At 38.1% G+C, this 17758-nt stretch overlaps 1 protein-coding gene across 3 annotated transcripts in view; it reads left to right on the top strand.

Annotated features, from left to right (window-relative positions):
- Positions 1 to 17758, top strand: part of LOC131436715 (metabotropic glutamate receptor 8-like) — a 498361-nt gene that overhangs the window by 138806 nt on the left and 341797 nt on the right. For all 3 annotated transcript variants that reach the window (XM_058605585.1, XM_058605584.1, XM_058605586.1), the window contains exons 3-4: positions 17083 to 17253; positions 17310 to 17454. In XM_058605585.1, coding sequence (XP_058461568.1) covers positions 17083 to 17253; positions 17310 to 17454 — 316 coding nt within the window. The remainder of the gene's footprint in view (positions 1 to 17082; positions 17254 to 17309; positions 17455 to 17758) is intronic.

Raw genomic sequence — 17758 nt, 5'->3', positions numbered from 1 at the left:
GAACAACTAGAAGCATTGCTTGATGAAGATTCGTGCCAAACCCAAGAAGAGCTTGCCGAACCCTTAAGAGTGAGCCAGCAAGCCATTTCAAAACGTCTCAAGGCCCTAGGCATGATTCAGAAAGAAGGAAACTGGGTGCCTTACGAGTTGAAACTGAGGGACATCTCGGCCTCACGTCGCAAAAGTGGTCAAAAAGTACTTGAAAACGCTGAAATGGGAAATCTTGCCCCATCCGCCGTATTCCCTAGATGTCACCCCTTCTGACTTGCACCTATTCCGTTCGATGGCACACGGTCTGGTAGATCAACATTTTCAATCCTTCGAAGAGTTTTGAGCATTGTTTGACAAAGCGATGCTTGGGAGCAACGTGAAACATGATTTTTTATAATATTACATACAATTGTTTCTAAGTACCAAAAAGACTGTGTACAGGATCTTTTTTCATGACATTTTACCTCGGACCGATTTTAGCACGGTTCGGTTTTGGCAACATAATCGTTCTAATATGACATATGAGCAATCCCAGGAATGAGTAGAAGAAAAAGTGACAAAATCAGAATCGACATTCTCCCATTTGGATGAAACTTTGCACATGGCTTCAGTATGGCAAACCATAAGTTTTGATCCGATTGAGAGGTCAATCCGACTCACGACTGATTTTTTAAAAGGGCGTATGTATTTTTGCATTTCAAGAAAATTGCCTTTTACAAATCGTTGTGATTCGGAAACCGTTTATCGTACAAAAATGGCGTCCAGGAAGAAGTTGTAGGGAATCAATAGGGAACTCTAAAACAATATGCACTGAAAAAAAATTTTTCTCAATAATTACCAAATAATCCGAAAAAGTTAAATATTAAAAGAGCATGGTTTTAATCATTTTTTGATAATTCTTATTTTAAAACTGTTATTAAAACCTACAGATTGATGGCTATCTCATCCGTCCCTTTTGAAAAATGAATAAGTTATAGCTAAAATAGTTTACGGGTCTCGTTGTCATTCGGAAACCATTCATCGTACAAAAATGGCGTCTAGGAAGAAGTTGTAGGGAATCAAAAGGGCACTCTAAAAAAATATACACTGAAAAAAATATAAGATTTTTTTCTCAATAATTACAGAATAATCCGAAAAAAATAAATAAAAACTACCAGGATCAGCCCCATGGGGTTGTTCGAGCCATTGATGTGGAACAAGGCATCCAAAATTTCTAATGACGTTTCTAATCAATCGTCACAATATTGAATCCGCAAATGCACGAGAGTCTGCCTAGATTGATCTTTATTAGGAACCAATACCGAACACGCGAACCCATAACATAGACTTTATTTGTCGTGATTTGTATTTGTTTTGTAGCCGACGAAATTACATCAATAGCCCAAATGTATGCAATTATATGTGCGATACGGATACCGACATTTAAGCTTCTCTTCACCAAGCTTGGGTTCAAGTTTTGTATGCAAGCAGTTATTTTTATAGCGTTTCTATACCATTACTATCATTCTGCGATTTCGGTTGAAGCGATAAACTTTTTCACATTATCAATCGAATTCATCTTAAATAAATTAGAAATTAATCTTTTGTACTCAAATTTACCCTGGGGTAGTAGTCAATTTTTCAGGCGAAACGACATAACATAGAATTTCATCCGATCTTGCATGACACAAGATCAGAGCATACCAAGTAAAGCTTCAAAACGTTTTATGGCACTTTTTGTCTTGCTGTCTAGCAACAACCTACCTCTGCCATGCTACACGTAGTACTGAAACGTTAGTTATAAATTCGCTTCTATTTATAGATTTGCGCGCTTCCAACAGCTACTTTTACATCGATTGACCAATCAGAGCGATGCTTTCACATTGATATATCGCTTACTCCTTCAAAACCGTCGACTATGGCAGGGAAATCCGGTATGCCGGAGATTTTTTGCAGACAATAAAGGACACTGCTAGCTATTCAACATTTCAATGATATACATTTAAAAATACATGGCTATGAACATTTAAATCAATACGTAGAAATATTTCCAATCAAATGGTGACATATTATTAATAAATGATACAAAATTGACTGAGCTGTAATTGTTCGAAAACCTAACCACATTTCTACGTGTATTTTACTTGAGTTTCTAATTTGCACCCCTAAATAGAAAACAAAAATGTGTTCCACATTTAAAAAAAGCATGGTTTTAATTTTTGTCGTGAATACGACTTACTTTACTATGGGGCGCCTTTTCAAAATTTACCCTCTGAGAGAGTGATAAGTTTTTGATCGTGAATATCTTCTGTTGTATCTAATGAATCAACATAATTCTTGCAACATGCCATCGGAAATATGATCACAATCTTATGATAAAATTTTCAGTTGTGTGACATAATCTTAAATAGTTCAAAATTAAACTTTTCTTAAATGTTTGGTACAAACGAGTGTCAAAGAGGATAATTCATATGGCGCGTTTGCCTTTCTCGTATTTTGGAAGCTCATAGCTCAGTGATCTGTAGAAGGATTTATATAATCTAACTACCAATAGAATCGAAAATTTTCAACTTGAACGTGTATTGCAACAACATTGAAGTTTTTCAATAGTATACTATTGAAAAACCTGTTTGATTTAACCCATGACAGCACCAGCCAATCAGAACGCGAGATGTCTGCATCTATACAAGAGCATCCATATAAAAGTTGAGTGCTTCATTTTTCCTACCATTTGCTGAGCATCTGTTCCCGAAACAAGACACACGAGAGCAACATCGTGGACCTGTCGTCTCACTGTTTCCCGTTCTGCGTACAGGAAAGGAATTCTGAAAGGCAGCCGAAAACTCCAGCAAATTCAAATAGCACTTTTAAGTGCTAAAAATAATCATAAAGAATTAGTTGAATTTTATCGCTTTCCTACCATTTTCCGAGCAACTGTTGCCGAAACAAGGCACACACGAGAAGTTAAATTAATTTGCACCGTCACCAACACATTCAATTACGAACGGCAATGCGAAAGAGGAAGTGATGATGTTGAATACATCTTTATACTAGTACACAAATATGCCGTGCGAAAGAGTTGCCACGTACAGATCAATATGTATTTTTTTTGTCGTGAATTCTTTAGTATGGGGCGCTTTTTGATCATGATATCTAACACATTCAATTACGACAGGACAGTAACACTGTCTCGCAATACGAAACAGAAAATTTTGATTTAGAAACATCTTTATACTAGTATACTTTATACAAATTATTAGAACAAATGTTTTCACTTGATTTGCGCATTATACTTTCTAGGCGTTTCAGAACTGGCTAAATTTAAAGCAATCCTAAATATTTCTTTATCACAGTTATGTGGTCGTCCTGAAAAGGACGGGGTTTTCAACTCCTCGTCGTTACGGATGGACAGCTGCAGATGGCGAGGGATGATTTTCGTTTTCTTGTTGTCGCGGGCAGCATTACCAGCCAATTCCAACACTTCGGCAGCCAAGTACTCCATCACTGTCGCCAGATAGACCGGTGCACCGGCACCGACACGCTCTGCGTAGTTTCCCTTCCGGAGCAGACGATGGAGATTTTGCCAACTGGGAACTGCAGACCAGCACGGTTCGAGCGGGACTTTGCCTTGCCCTTAATTGTTCCTCCTGTGTGCGTGTTTCCGCGTGAAAATTCCACAAGAAGCTGTTAACCGTTAGACAGCCAGTTCAATATTACTGACTGCCGCTCTACTAACTCTCTCTTTTATATCGTCTCACTGTTTCCCGTTCTGTGAAGGGGAGGTCCGTACACCGCTACCAGTATAAATTGAAATGTGATGTGAGAAATAGCGTCATTTGAGTTAAAGCAGCTACTCTGTACGTACCGTCAGAACGATGGCACCGTAAACAGGTAGAAAAGCAGATTTGTACCGTCACTAACACATTCAATTACGAACGGCAATGCGAAAGCGAATGTTGAACACATTTTTATACTAGTATGGGACCGTGTAAAAATATGCCATGCGAAGCAGGGTTGCCATATAAACAGGTTAATCTCTTTTATTATTATTATTATTATTATGATTATTATTATTATTTTTATTATTATTATTATTATTATTATTATTATTACTATCATTATTATTATTAGAATAACTCTTGCATACCGAAGATCGTCGATACATTTCAGACCAGCCCATTGCAATTGTCTCGTACTGAAATTTCGAGAAGAATCAGATATCTTCGAACTTTGTAGCATCAATAAAAATAAACTACAAATTTGTCGTACCTAGCCTGCTATATTAGCAAATTATAAAAGAATTGTTTCAAGTTTGGAATATATAGTTGTAGAATAGTAGCTGTTTAATGTAACTAATCTGTATTTTAATGTAGGTGCATCGCTTCAAACTCTATTAGTGAAAAAGAGGAAAGCTTGCACAATTCATACAATCAATCAACTAACTGATATTCGGAAAAGTGATGGGAGCGTATCAGTTTTTTCGTATTCACGACATCCAGTTATGTCTCTGACATTACCCACCCACCTTTTTTTTGATAATTTTTTTAAAGCTGTTAATAAAACCTACAGTGAACATCATGTAACCATCAAAAACGGCATATCTCACACATATTCCAGAAAAATGTCAACGTAACAGTTTATTAATTACGAAATTTTCATAAAAAGAATTATGTTTATCCTAAATCTGATTTTAGAACCTTCTAGAATTTAGATCATTCCGAAATAGATTTCGCATAGATTTGATGTTTCATTTTTCTTCAAGAGTCTTATGAAAAATTGTCTACTAGGCTGGAATATAATCTCATAATTGTTTTTAGTAGGATTTTCAGGAGCAGTCACGTACCCAGAGGGGGGGCCCGAGGGGCCCGGGCCCCTCCCTAAATCAAAAACAGATATATAATTATTTAGAAGGTCTGAGACATGTGTTGCAGAAATAACAAGACAGTGAACGTAAAGAAATGTAGCACAATAACAGTTTCAGTGGAAAAGTTTAAAGTGTCTGTTAAAAACACCCGTAAAAAGCACACCGAGAATTAGGTACAAAGCAATCTTCATTAACATTATTTTTTATCTTTGGGCCCCTCCCGAAACGAAATCCTGGGTACGGGCCTGTTCAGGAGTATAAAGTTCTTATGCTATACTTATGAAGTAACACTGAAAACTACGACAAGTACTTATTAAATTGAATATGTTACTTCGTACGTGTTCTGCTTCAATTTACCCACAAATTCAAATAGGTATGAGTCATTATGTTTTAAATCCATTTCTACAATAAAATTACTTGTTATTGTATAGGAAACAATTACTCAATAGTGTTGATTTTATGTACAAATATGAACATGTTGTTTCCCTACGGATACATTAAAACTTCACCAAATTCATGAGCATTTCTTGGTTTTACTGTTTTAACCTTTTTTTATATATATAAAAAATAGGTATAGATGTTTACGCTATTTGGAATTTTCGACGTAAAAAAAGTTTACGTTATTCGGAATTTTCGACGTAAAAAAAGTTTTCCTTATGTATATGTATTATTAGATATGTATAATATATTGGATAGTTATGGAACGAAAAATATGAGTATTAACAGAAAAAGGATGTTCTAAGCAGCATCAATTTCCAAGATGGCGACTTCCGGTTTATTAATATTCCTTGAAAACCCTTACAATATGGGTATTTTCGGAACGGGGTTGATGAGTAGATGTCGGAAAACGATGTTTGAGGTGGTTCTGAACTCCAAGATGGCGTCTTCCGGTTTATTGGTATTCCTTGAAAACCCTTACAATATGGATATTTTCGGATCGGGATTGATAAGTAAATGTCGGAAAACTATGTTTAAGGTGGTTCTGAATTCCAAAATGGCGACTTCCGGTTTATTGCTATTCCTTGAAAACCCTTACAATATGGGTATTTTCGGAACGGGATTCATGAGTAGATGTCGGAAAACTATGTTTGAGGTGGTTCTGAATTCCAAGATAGTGACTTCCGGTTTATTAATATTCCTTGAAAACCTTTACAATATGGGTATTTTCTAAACGGGATCGATGAGTAGATGTCGGAAATCGATGTTTGAGGTGACTCGGAATTCCAAGATGGCGACTTCCGGTTGTTTTCAGTTTTTAAGGAATATCTATAAACCGGAAGTCGCCACCTTGGAATTTAGAACCACCTCAAATGTCATTTTGCGACATCTACTCATCAAACCCGTTCCGAAAATACTCATATTGTAAGGGTTTTCAAGGAATATCAATAAACCGGAAGTCGCCATCTTGGAATTTAGAACCACCTTAAACATCATTTTCCGACATCTATTCATCAAACCCGTTCCGAAAATACCCATATTGTAAGGGTTTTCAAGGACTATCAACAAACCGGAAGTCGCCATCTTGGTATCCAGAATCACCTAAAACATCGTTTTCCGACATCTACTCATCAAACCCGTTTCAAAAATACCCATATTGTAAGGGTTTTCAAGGAATATCAATAAACCGGAAGTCGCCATCTTGGAATTCAGAACCACCTTGAACATCATTTTCCGACATCTACTCATCAAACCCGTTCCGAAAACACCCATATTGTAAGAGTCTCCAAGGACTATCAATAAACCGGAAGTTGCCATCGTGGTATCCAGAACCACCTCAAACAACGTTTTCCGCCATCTACTCATCAAACCCGTTCCAAAAATACTCATATTGTAAGGGTTTTCAAGGACTATAATAAACCGGAAGTCGCCATCGTGGTATCCAGAACCACCTCAAACATCATTTTCCGACATCTACTCTTCAAACCCGTTCCGAAAATACCAAGATTGTAAGGGTTTTCAAGAACTATCAACAAACCGGAAGTCACCATCTTGGTATCCAGAATCACCTCAAACATCGTTTTCCGACATCTACTCATCAAACCCGTTCCGAAAATACCCATATTGTGAGGGTTTTCATGGAATATTAATAAACCGGAAGTCGCCATCTTGGAATTCAGAACCACCTTAAACATCATTTTCCGACATCTACTCATCAAACCCGTTCCGAAAATACCCATATTGTAAGGGTTTCCAAGGACTATCAATAAACCGGAAGTCGCCATCGTGGTATCCAGAACCACCTCAAACATCGTTTTCCGCCATCTACTCATCAAACCCGTTCCAAAAATACTCATATTGTAAGGGTTTTCAAGGACTATAACAAACCGGAAGTCGCCATCGTTGTATCCAGAACCACCTCAAACATCATTTTCCGACATCTACTCATCAAACCCGTTCCGAAAATACCCATATTGTAAGGGTTTCCAAGGACTATCAATAAACCGGAAGTCGCCATCGTGGTATCCAGAACCACCTCAAACATCGTTTTCCGCCATCTACTCATCAAACCCGTTTCAAAAATACTTATATTGTAAGGGTTTTCAAGGACTTTAATAAACCGGAAGTCGCCATCGTGGTATCCAGAACCACCTCAAACATCATTTTCCGACATCTACTCATCAAACCCGTTCCGAAAATACCCATATTGTAAGGGTTTTCAAGGACTATCAATAAACCGGAAGTCGCCATCTTGGTATCCAGAATCACCTCAAACATCGTTTTCCGACATCTATTCATCAAACCCGTTCCGAAAATACCCATATTGTTTTCAAGGAATAGCAATAAACCGGAAGTCGCCATCTTGGAATTCAGATCCACCTTAAACATCATTTTCCGACATCTACTCATAAAACCCGTTCCGAAAATACCCAGATTGTAAGGGTTTTCAAGGACTATCAATAAACCAGAAGTCGCCATCTTGGAATTCAGAACCACCTTGAACATCATTTTCCGACATCTACTCATCAACCCGGTTCCGAAAATACCCATATTGTACTAATTTCCATGGAATATAAATGAGCCGGAAATAATTTTCATTGGATGCGAAAACCTCTTTTTACGAAGTATTTTCAACGTAAAAAAAGATTACGTTATTTGGGATTTTTGTCGTAAAAAGAGTTACGTAAAAAGAGGTAACATATAAAAAGTTTACGTAAACGGAGGTTTGGGTGTATCTGTCACACTTGACCTTGAAAACAGAATATGTTTCCAAACATAGAATCTGCATGGTAATAGCTATCCAACAAGTCATAGATTGTTAAAATCCATCCAATTTTAACGGAGATATCGATATTTTTGTGTAAGCGACTTTTCCTCCTATTCCAGCTATAGGAGATTTGAGCATTGTATGACAAAGCTATTGTGGGATGCGAACGAGTTGCATACCACCCTGAAACGTAGGTAGCGACAGTTGTCAAAAAGAGTGAATTACCGCGTGTGCGGAGCTAAGCAAGAGAGAATAAATATTACAGTCTTTAATAGTAAAAACGTATCTGATCTTTATTCAACCGGTTCGAAACGCCACATTGGTGACCCGCGACGTCGCGAAACATTGAGTTCGGTTTAAGAACCCGTTCCTGGCTCGAAAATCACCTTCCGAAGGTAGACGAAAAAAAATCTAACCTCAAATATGAACGACAACGACGGCCAACCTCAAGCCGCTGCGCTTGCTGCTGTGGTTAGTGTTAAACTTCCGGACTTTTGGAAAACAGATCCGGTCATGTGGTTTGCGCAAGCCGAATCACAATTCACTTTAGCAAGAGTTACGTCCGATGAAACGAAATTTCATCACATTGTGGCTAAAGTTGACCAGTCGGTAATTTGCCACATCGCGGATCTGGTCACAGCTCCTCCGGTGACAAATAAGTACGATACTGTGAAGAAACGTTTAATCGACCGATTCGCTTTGTCTCCAGAAAATCGTTTGGAACGCCTACTCGGGTCGCATGATCTGGGAGACTTACGGCCGACGCATCTGCTATCAAAAATGCAGGAGTTATCTACCGGTCTAGGAGTAGACGACAGTTTACTGAAGATGCTGTTTATCCAACGATTACCATCAAGCATTCGTTCCATCATCTCTTGCCGCTCGCGAAGTAGATCTACCTCAAGGAATCGGTTTCTGGCAAGCAGACAATCACATAATGAAATTTGTTGGTATCATCGAAAATACGGCACTAATGCACGTCAGTGTCGACAGCCATGCTCGTTCAGTTCAAAAAACTAGCTTCATCCCAACCGGTCTCGGCGGAGGTTGGGGGAGTCCACGATGGCCGCCGTTTAGTTATTTACGATCGCACCACAAACTACCGGTTTCTTATCGACACCGGATCTGATGTGTCCATTCTACCGGCAACTAGACAAGAAAAGAATGGAACGCTCGCTGCACATTCTTTGCACGCTGCAAATGGAACCAAAATCACAACTTACGGAACCAAATTCCTCAACACGGATCTTGGACTCAGACGTCGATTTTTGTGGAATTTTATCATTGCGGATGTAACAATGCCGATCATTGGAGCCGATTTCATTGCCCACTTCGGCATTTTGGTGGATCTGAAACATCAGCGTTTGGTAGATGGGCGAACCGGTTTATGCTCTTCCGGAAATATGACATCACCGGACTTGTACAACGTGACTACTGTCAACTCGGATCATCCGTATCGGGATCTTTTATCCGAATTCCGAGAAATAACTCTACCGTCTACGATGCAGTCAGAAATCCAAAAAGATGTCACCCACCACATCGTTACGCGAGGTCCTCCAGCAGCATCGAAAGCACGACGGATGCATCCCGAAAAAGTGAAAGCAGCTAAAGAAGAATTCCGAGCTGGGCAAGTCCGCTGCATTGTGTGCTGAAGAAAAACGGCCAATGGAGGTTCGTTGGTGACTACCGCCGCTTGAACCAAGTCACTGTTCCAGATCGATATCCAGTTCCTCATATTCACGATCTACTGCACTCTTTCCACGGTAAATCCATCTTCTCCACTATAGACTTAGAAAGGGCTTATCACCAAATTCCCGTGGAAGAAGACGACATTCCCAAAACGGCCGTAATAACCCCGTTTGGGTTATTCGAGTTCACGCGAATGCAATTTGGCTTGTGCAATGCCAGTCAAACATTCCAGCGGTACATGAACAAAATTTTCGGAGACTTGGATTTTGTGGTGGTCTTTATAGATGACATCTGCATAGCATCATCTTCTCCGTCAGAGCATAGTAAACATTTGCGAATCGTTTTCGAAAGGTTGCATCAACATGGATTGGTGATCAATGTCGCAAAAAGCACTTTCGAACGCAACGAAGTTGAATTCCTCGGCTACCTCATCAGCGGTGATGGAGTGCGTCCTCTTCCCGCACGGGTACAAGCCATTACAAATTACGAGCTACCTACGTGCGTAAAAGATTTGCGGCGTTTTTTGGCGTTGGTAAATGGGTACAAGCGGTTCATTCCACACGCAACGGATACACAAACGGAGCTTCGGAAGCTGATTCCGGACAACAAAAAAAACGATTCTCGGAAACTGAACTGGACCGAGGCTGCTCGTTCAAGTTTTGAAAATTGCAAACGTTCGCTGGCAGAATCCACGCTTCTTCATTACCCCGATTCAGCCAAACGACTCAGCCTTATGATCGATGCTTCCAATACAGCTGCAGGGGCAGTTTTGCAACAGCTCAACAACAAAAATTGGGAGCCATTGGGATTTTATTCCGAGAAGTTTTCCAAATCTCAGTGCAATTACTCCACATTTGGCCGTTAACTGACCGCTATGAAAATGGCTGTAAAGTATTTCCGACATTTCCTTGAAGGACGGAACTTTACTATTTTCACGGATCATCGTCCATTAACTTTTGCTTTGGCAACCGAATCCTGCTCACGTTTGCCACACGAGGAGCGATATTTACAATTCATATCCCAATTCACAACGGACATCAGGCACATCAGTGGTAGAGATAATATCACCGCCGACGCGCTATCGCGTGTTGACAGTATACTTGCTCCAACGTCTGTTGATTTCGGAGCAATTAGTCGTGACCAGAAAAACGATACGGAATTATATGCTTTAATGAAATCCACCAACACATCTTTGAAATTCGAACAAAAATCCTTACCCGACCGCAGTAATCAAATATATTGCGACATTTCGACAGGTCGGCTTCGTCCATTTGTACCAAAACCTCATCGCATGGATGTTATGACCCATTTCCATGGGATAGCACATCCCGGAACACGAGCAACCAGGAACTTGATAACGCAACGCTTCGTGTGGCCTTCCATGAACTCCGATATCAACAGCTTCGTCAAGCATTGCGTCATGTCAGCGTTCGAAGGTACAACGCCACACTACGTCCCCTCTGGGAAAGTTCGATCTTCCAAAGGCTCGGTTTCAACATGTTCATATTGATATTGTTGGACCACTTCCTCCGTCGCAAGAGCATCGGTATCTTCTCACGATGATTGATCGGTTTACTCGCTGGCCGGAGGTTGTTCCACTGATGGACATCACAGCAAACACTACAGCACATGCGTTGTATTCACATTGGATCGCAAGATTTGGCGTTCCAGAAATCATAACAACAGACCAAGGTCGCCAGTTCGAATCGGAACTGTTCCACGAGTTAACTAAAATGCTCGGCGTTCACCACATCAGGACAACTGCGTACCACCCGCAAGCTAACGGAATTGTCGAAAGGTTCCACAGGACTCTGAAAGCCTCAATTATGTGCGTGAACCCAAAGAATTGGTACGTCGAATTACCGATGATCATGCTTGGACTACGGGTTGCATTTCGGCAAGACTTAAAGTGTTCGGCGGCAGATTTGGTATACGGTCAAAGTTTGCGTATTCCTGGTGAATTCTTCGATTCTCCTACCTCCACAGTTGATCGGACGGATTTTTGTAAACAGTTGCATCGCACGTTCGAAAAGGTGAAGCCACCCAAACCAAGCCGACATGGTCATTCGAAAGTATTCGTCGCAGCAGAGTTAAATTCTTGTACTCACGTGTTTGTCAGAGTAGATTCGGTGAAAAGACCCCTTCAACACCCATACGAAGGTCCGTATCAGGTGGTGAAGCGTGATAATAAATTCATGGACTTGTTGATTTCCGGAAAAACCCAACGAATATCCATTGATCGATTAAAGCCTGCCTTCACATGCAACGCTGATTTGAAGGATTATCCTCCGGACGATTGTAAAACAAAAGTTACACCAAGCGGACACCGTATCAGATTTCTTGTGTAACTGGGGGGGCTCTGTGGGATGCGAACGAGTTGCATACCACCCTGAAACGTAGGTAGCGACAGTTGTCAAAAAGAGTGAATTACCGCGTGCGCGGAGCTAAGCAAGAGAGAATAAATATTACAGTCTTTAATAGTAAAAACGTATCTGATCTTTATTCAACCGGTTCGAAACGCCACACTATGCTTGGGAGCAACGTGAAACATGATTTTGTCGTGAATACGACTTACTTTACTATGGGGTGCCTTTTCAAAATTAGCTATATGGAAGAATGGGCAGAACTTAATCGTGAATATCTCGACTTGTATTAATGGTAGCAACATAATTCTTTCACCATTTCATCAAAAATATGATCAGGACTTTAGGATAATATTTTGAACAATGTGAGATAACCACAAACAATTCAAAAATTAAGTTTTCTAAAAATTTGAAAATAATGCGGAAAACTCTTTACTTTCGTTTGGATTTTCCGCGCAAGGACGACGATTTTGAGGTAGTCAGGCACATATCTTCATCTGAATGCATATAAAAGGGGAACCGTGGTGAAAATCGATCATTTCTTTTCGTGCGTTCGATGGTAGCAGACGTAGTGGGAGTTAAACCTTCAACCAGCAGCGACGGAGAGTGCACCTTGTGCGTGGCTAAAGCCTCAAACGCTCAGGTCGCAACTCTCATTTGCTTTTCGGTAGTCGTAACGAGAAGTTCAAATTTCAGATATTAGTTCCGCAATATAGGTTTAGTATTCAGAGCCTGCGTGCTGAAACTGGATTCTGGAACTGTATTCCGGAACTACTTTCAGTTTCGAAATTGCAGTTCTAGAATTCAAACTGGATTCTGAGTCTGTTATTGGTTCTAAATTTAGTTCTTGAACTCAGGGTCCAGTTCTTTATTCCAGACTTCTTCTATTCGGTTCTTTTTAGAACCATATTAATACCCCTAAAGAATTATGCGGAAATTTACTTTACCGTACTCTATACAACCCATTCTGGTAGTCATGGCGGTCTTCAAGTTTCAGAGCTTAGTTTCGGAATATGGGTTTAGAATTCAGAGTCTGCGTGCTGAACTAACTCAACTCGTCACTCTTCATCACGAACGCTTTCATAAAAAGTTCTTTTCAGAGCCACCATTTTTATTATAAAGAACTATACTGCTTATTTCATAATATTTAATTGCGTTTTAGAATGTTCAATGTAACTAATCTGTAATTTAGTCTAGGCGCATCGTTTAAATTTCTAGTAATGAAAGAGGGAAAAGTTGCACAATTCAAACAAAACTACCAGTTCGAATTCGGAAGCATAAATAAAGCGTGTCATATTCGTATTCACGACATCCAGTTATGTCTCTGACATTACACACCCGTACTTATTTATACTGTTACATACAATTGTTTCTAAGTACCAAAAAGACTGTGTACAGCATCCTTTTTCATGACATTTTACCTCGGACCGATTTTAGCACGGTTCGGTTTTGGCAACATAATCGTTCGAATATGACATATGAACAATTTCAGGAATGAGTAGATGAAAAAGTCGCAAAATCAGAATCGACATTCTCCGATTTGGATGAAACTATGCACATGGCTTCAGTATGGCAAACCATAAGTTTTGATTGAGAAGTCAATCCAAATCACGACTGATTTCTTGAAAGGGCGTATGTATTTTTGCATTTCACCAAAACTGCCTTTTTCAAGTCGTTGTAACTCGGAACCCGTTAATTGTACAAAAATGGCGTTCAGAAAGCAATTGTAGGGTATTGATTGGGCACTCTAAAAAAATATACACTGAAAAATTTTGATTTATTTTCTCAATAATTACAAAATAATCCGAAAAAGTTAAATAAAAAAAAAGCATGGTTTTAAATTTTTTTTATAATTTTTATTTTAAAGCTTTTATTAAAACCTGCAGATTGATGGCTATCCCATCCGTGCCTTTTGAACAATGAAGAAGTTACAGCTAAAACAGTTTACGGGTCTCGTTGTAATTCGGAAACCGTTCATCGTACAAAAAAGTCGTCCAGGAAGAAGTTGTAGGGATTCAATAGGGCACTCTTAAAAAATATACACTGAAAAAATTTTTGATTTTTTTCTCAATAATTACAAAATAGTCCGAAAAAGTTAAATATAAATAGAGCATGGTTTTAACTATTTTTTTTATATATCTTATTTTAAAGCTGTTACTAAAACCTACAGATTGATGACTATCCCATCCGTGCCTTTTGAAAACTGAAGAAGTTACAGCTAAAACAGTTTACGGGTCGCTTTGTAATTCGGAAACCGTTCATCGTACAAAAATGGCGTCCAGGAAGAAGTTGTATAGAATCAATAGGGGACTCTAAAAATATACATAAAAAAACCTAGATTATAATTAAAAATTATTCGTGTACATGTAATAATTGTAGATATAGCAAGCAAATAAACAATTCATGGATATATAAAACATGGGGTTATAATTAAATCATAAAGTATCTCAAGAACAGCTACTTTTAGAAGAAAAGATGTCATGAACAAATTTATTGCCTTCAACCTGTGAATAATATTCTACTGTTTAAATGATTATCTTTCAACGAGAACTTGAAATTGAAATATATCTATAAATTGTTTTAGCTGTAACTTCTTCATTTTTCAAAAGGCACGGATGGAATAGCCATCAATCTGTAGGTTTTACTAAGAGCTTTAAAATTAAAGTTATTAAAAAAAAATCAAAATCCTGATATTTTTTTTTTCATTTTGAAATCATTAAGAAAAAAAATGAATTTTTTTTCAGTGTATATTTTTTTAGACTGCCCAATCGATTTTCTACAACTTCTTCCTGGACGCCATTTTTGTACAATTAACGGTTTCCGTGTTACAACTATTTGAAAAAGGCAATTTTGGTGAAATGCAAAAATACGTGCGCCTTTTTAAGAAATCAGTCGTGAGTCGGATTGACCTCTCAATCGGTTCAAAACATATGGTTTGCCATACTGAAGCCATGTGCAAAGTTTCATCCAAGTCGGAGAAGGTCGAGTCTGATGAACTGCTAAGCATTTCTGGAATTGCTCATATGTAAACCAGATGATAGCAGAATTTTCGAGTTGAAAACAATTCCATAATTATATTGATTTAAACTACTTACTGCAATAAATGCTTAAAGAACATTACATCCATATACCATTCGAATCAGTTCGTCGAGATCAGCAAATGCGGGCGTGAAAAATATTTACATTCAATTTTCACGGAGATTACTCAACCGTTTTTTACAAACTCAGGTTCATATGAAAAGGCGTATGTTCCCAAACAATGTGCCTGAGTTACGTTTGGATCCAACTTCTCTTTCCGGAACTACAGGATGATATGTGAAACGAAATTAAAATTGTGTAACTCATTTTTATCGTAGATGGCTGAACCGATCTAAGATTCAAATGAAACGTTTTAAGATCCTATAAAACATCTTGCTTTTCAGTCAGATCCAACTTCCGGTTTAGGGGATACACGGTGATTAGTATGAAAATGTCTATTTCACATAAATTAATGAGGTTTATCGGGTGTGCTGATTTGAATAGTCGACAACCAAATAAACTCATTTCTGTTTTCGCGGTATTAAATTTTCGATTTGGAAGGCCCCAAAAATTTAACTCGCACAATTTCTCAAAGATGTCTTCACCGGTTTTCAAACATTTTGATGCAAATGTGAACTATACAGCTCCTCAGGTGAATTTAATTGATTTCGGTTAAACCGACTTTTGAATCCTGGTTCCAGTATCGAATCGTTCCTCAAAGCTCAATCGTTTTCTTAAAAGAAGGCCAAATCGAATTTCAAAAACAAAAATTCAAATTAAAGAAATAATGGTCCCATACATAATTATTGAATTTTATCCGATTCTGGAATCACAGAGTGATAAGTTTTTAAAATTCATATCGATATAGAAGATGATAATTCCAAAAAGCTTCAAAATTGGACTCGAAACTATTACAATTTATTCGTCATATTTTTTTCATACGAATCGGTTTTGGGTTATGCTGGTTCCTGAATGCCGGCTCTGGAAGTGCTTTAAAAACCGTAAACGTTAAAGTGGAACCTTCTTCGACATATCATGGAATGTTCAATCGATTGTCACACTTTTAGATTCAAATTCGATCCGATTTGCAGTTTCAACATTACAGAGTAATGAGTGATTATAATCTCAAATTGCCGCTTAAGAGCAAATTCAGCAGCTGGTTCTGTATGGTTATATGGTATATAGTTTTTCTTGTTATAAAATCCAGATTTATATTTTGTAACTGACATAAATTATGCATCTAGAACTAAAACACTCCTGAACATGCCCTAAAAATATATTTATGCGAAAAACACATGCGGATTGATAAAAAAGGTTTCATCTGACTGGATTAAACACGTTTTTTGTTGAAAACATGCTACAACGTTGTTGAAGTATATAAGTTTTATGCTGCTTGTTAGCATTTTACCGAGATTTTTTTAAAACAAAAGGAAGGTTGTTTATTATTTGATGCTCAGAAGAAGGAAATATTGTCTCACGAGTTCACCGTCGCTCACCAAAGGCGCCGATAGCAGTAAAAAGTTATGTCTTTTTACACAGTACAACGATAAATGACCGTAGTATGCAAATCATCGTTGTATCATGATGCTCGCGTGATACCACCGTGATTCAGGGTGACAGACATGTGATTTCATGGTGTACTATGATTCTGATATCACATGTCTGTCATAAGCATAAAGAAAGAAATGTGTTTGTGAGAGAGACGTCGCTTCCGATTTTTTTCTGCATGCACAATAAAACTAGTGTTCTCCGGAGCTCCGATCGGTAGTCAGTTTTTTCTGTAAACCTTCCTGTAGAGAAAGGCATGTAGGTCAATGATACACGTATATCTTAACCACATGTTTTGATGCATAGAATTCTCCGTTGAAAATGCGAAACCTGCGTAAGAGTTACTAAACAAAATTTGTTCTAATTGTATCATTATTGCTAACAGTTTTCAATTATTGATCATCTTATTCTTTATATGCAAACAGGTGTCATACTTTTCGACTAGTCCGGAACTGAGTAATAAACAAAGATTCGAGTATTTTTCGCGAACGATTCCATCAGATCACTATCAAGTAAAGGCAATAGTGGAAATTGTACGCAAGCTAGGTTGGAGTTACATTTCAATTATTTATGAAGAAAGTAATTACGGCATTAAGGTACTACATTTATACATTGATCAAGTTTTATTTCATTTAAAAACTATTTCCTGCAGGCTTTTGAAGAACTGGATGAGTTATTTTCCAAGAATGGTATATGTATCGCAATTAAAGAAAAGCTAGTTAAAGATTCTGGTGTGGCAGAAAAGATCGCATATGATAATATTGTACTGAAACTATTGACAAAATCGAGAGCAAAAGGTAAGCGATGCTCATTGAGAAAGCCTATTTTATTCCACATAGTGGCGTAATGATTGTTATTCATTTTCTCCTATATATCACAGCACATAATAAGTTTAGAAAAGAGTTTTGAAGATTTCTGTAGTACATTTTTTTTATGATTCGCTATGAGTATTTGAATTCGTAGTCAGACTTGGATAAAATTCAGCAAGTTATTTATGGGACTATTAATGGTTTATTTGGATACATACACTCATGGTCAGCAAACTTGAGAAAATCGTTAGCCAATATAGAGAGGAAACTTATGAACAAAGTATTCATGAAA

Source organism: Malaya genurostris, chromosome 3, assembly GCF_030247185.1.
Source record: "Malaya genurostris strain Urasoe2022 chromosome 3, Malgen_1.1, whole genome shotgun sequence".
NCBI classification, from domain to species: Eukaryota; Metazoa; Arthropoda; class Insecta; order Diptera; family Culicidae; genus Malaya; species Malaya genurostris.
The sequence above is the reverse complement of the archived record's forward strand: the minus strand, read 5'-3'. Positions and strand labels throughout refer to the sequence as shown.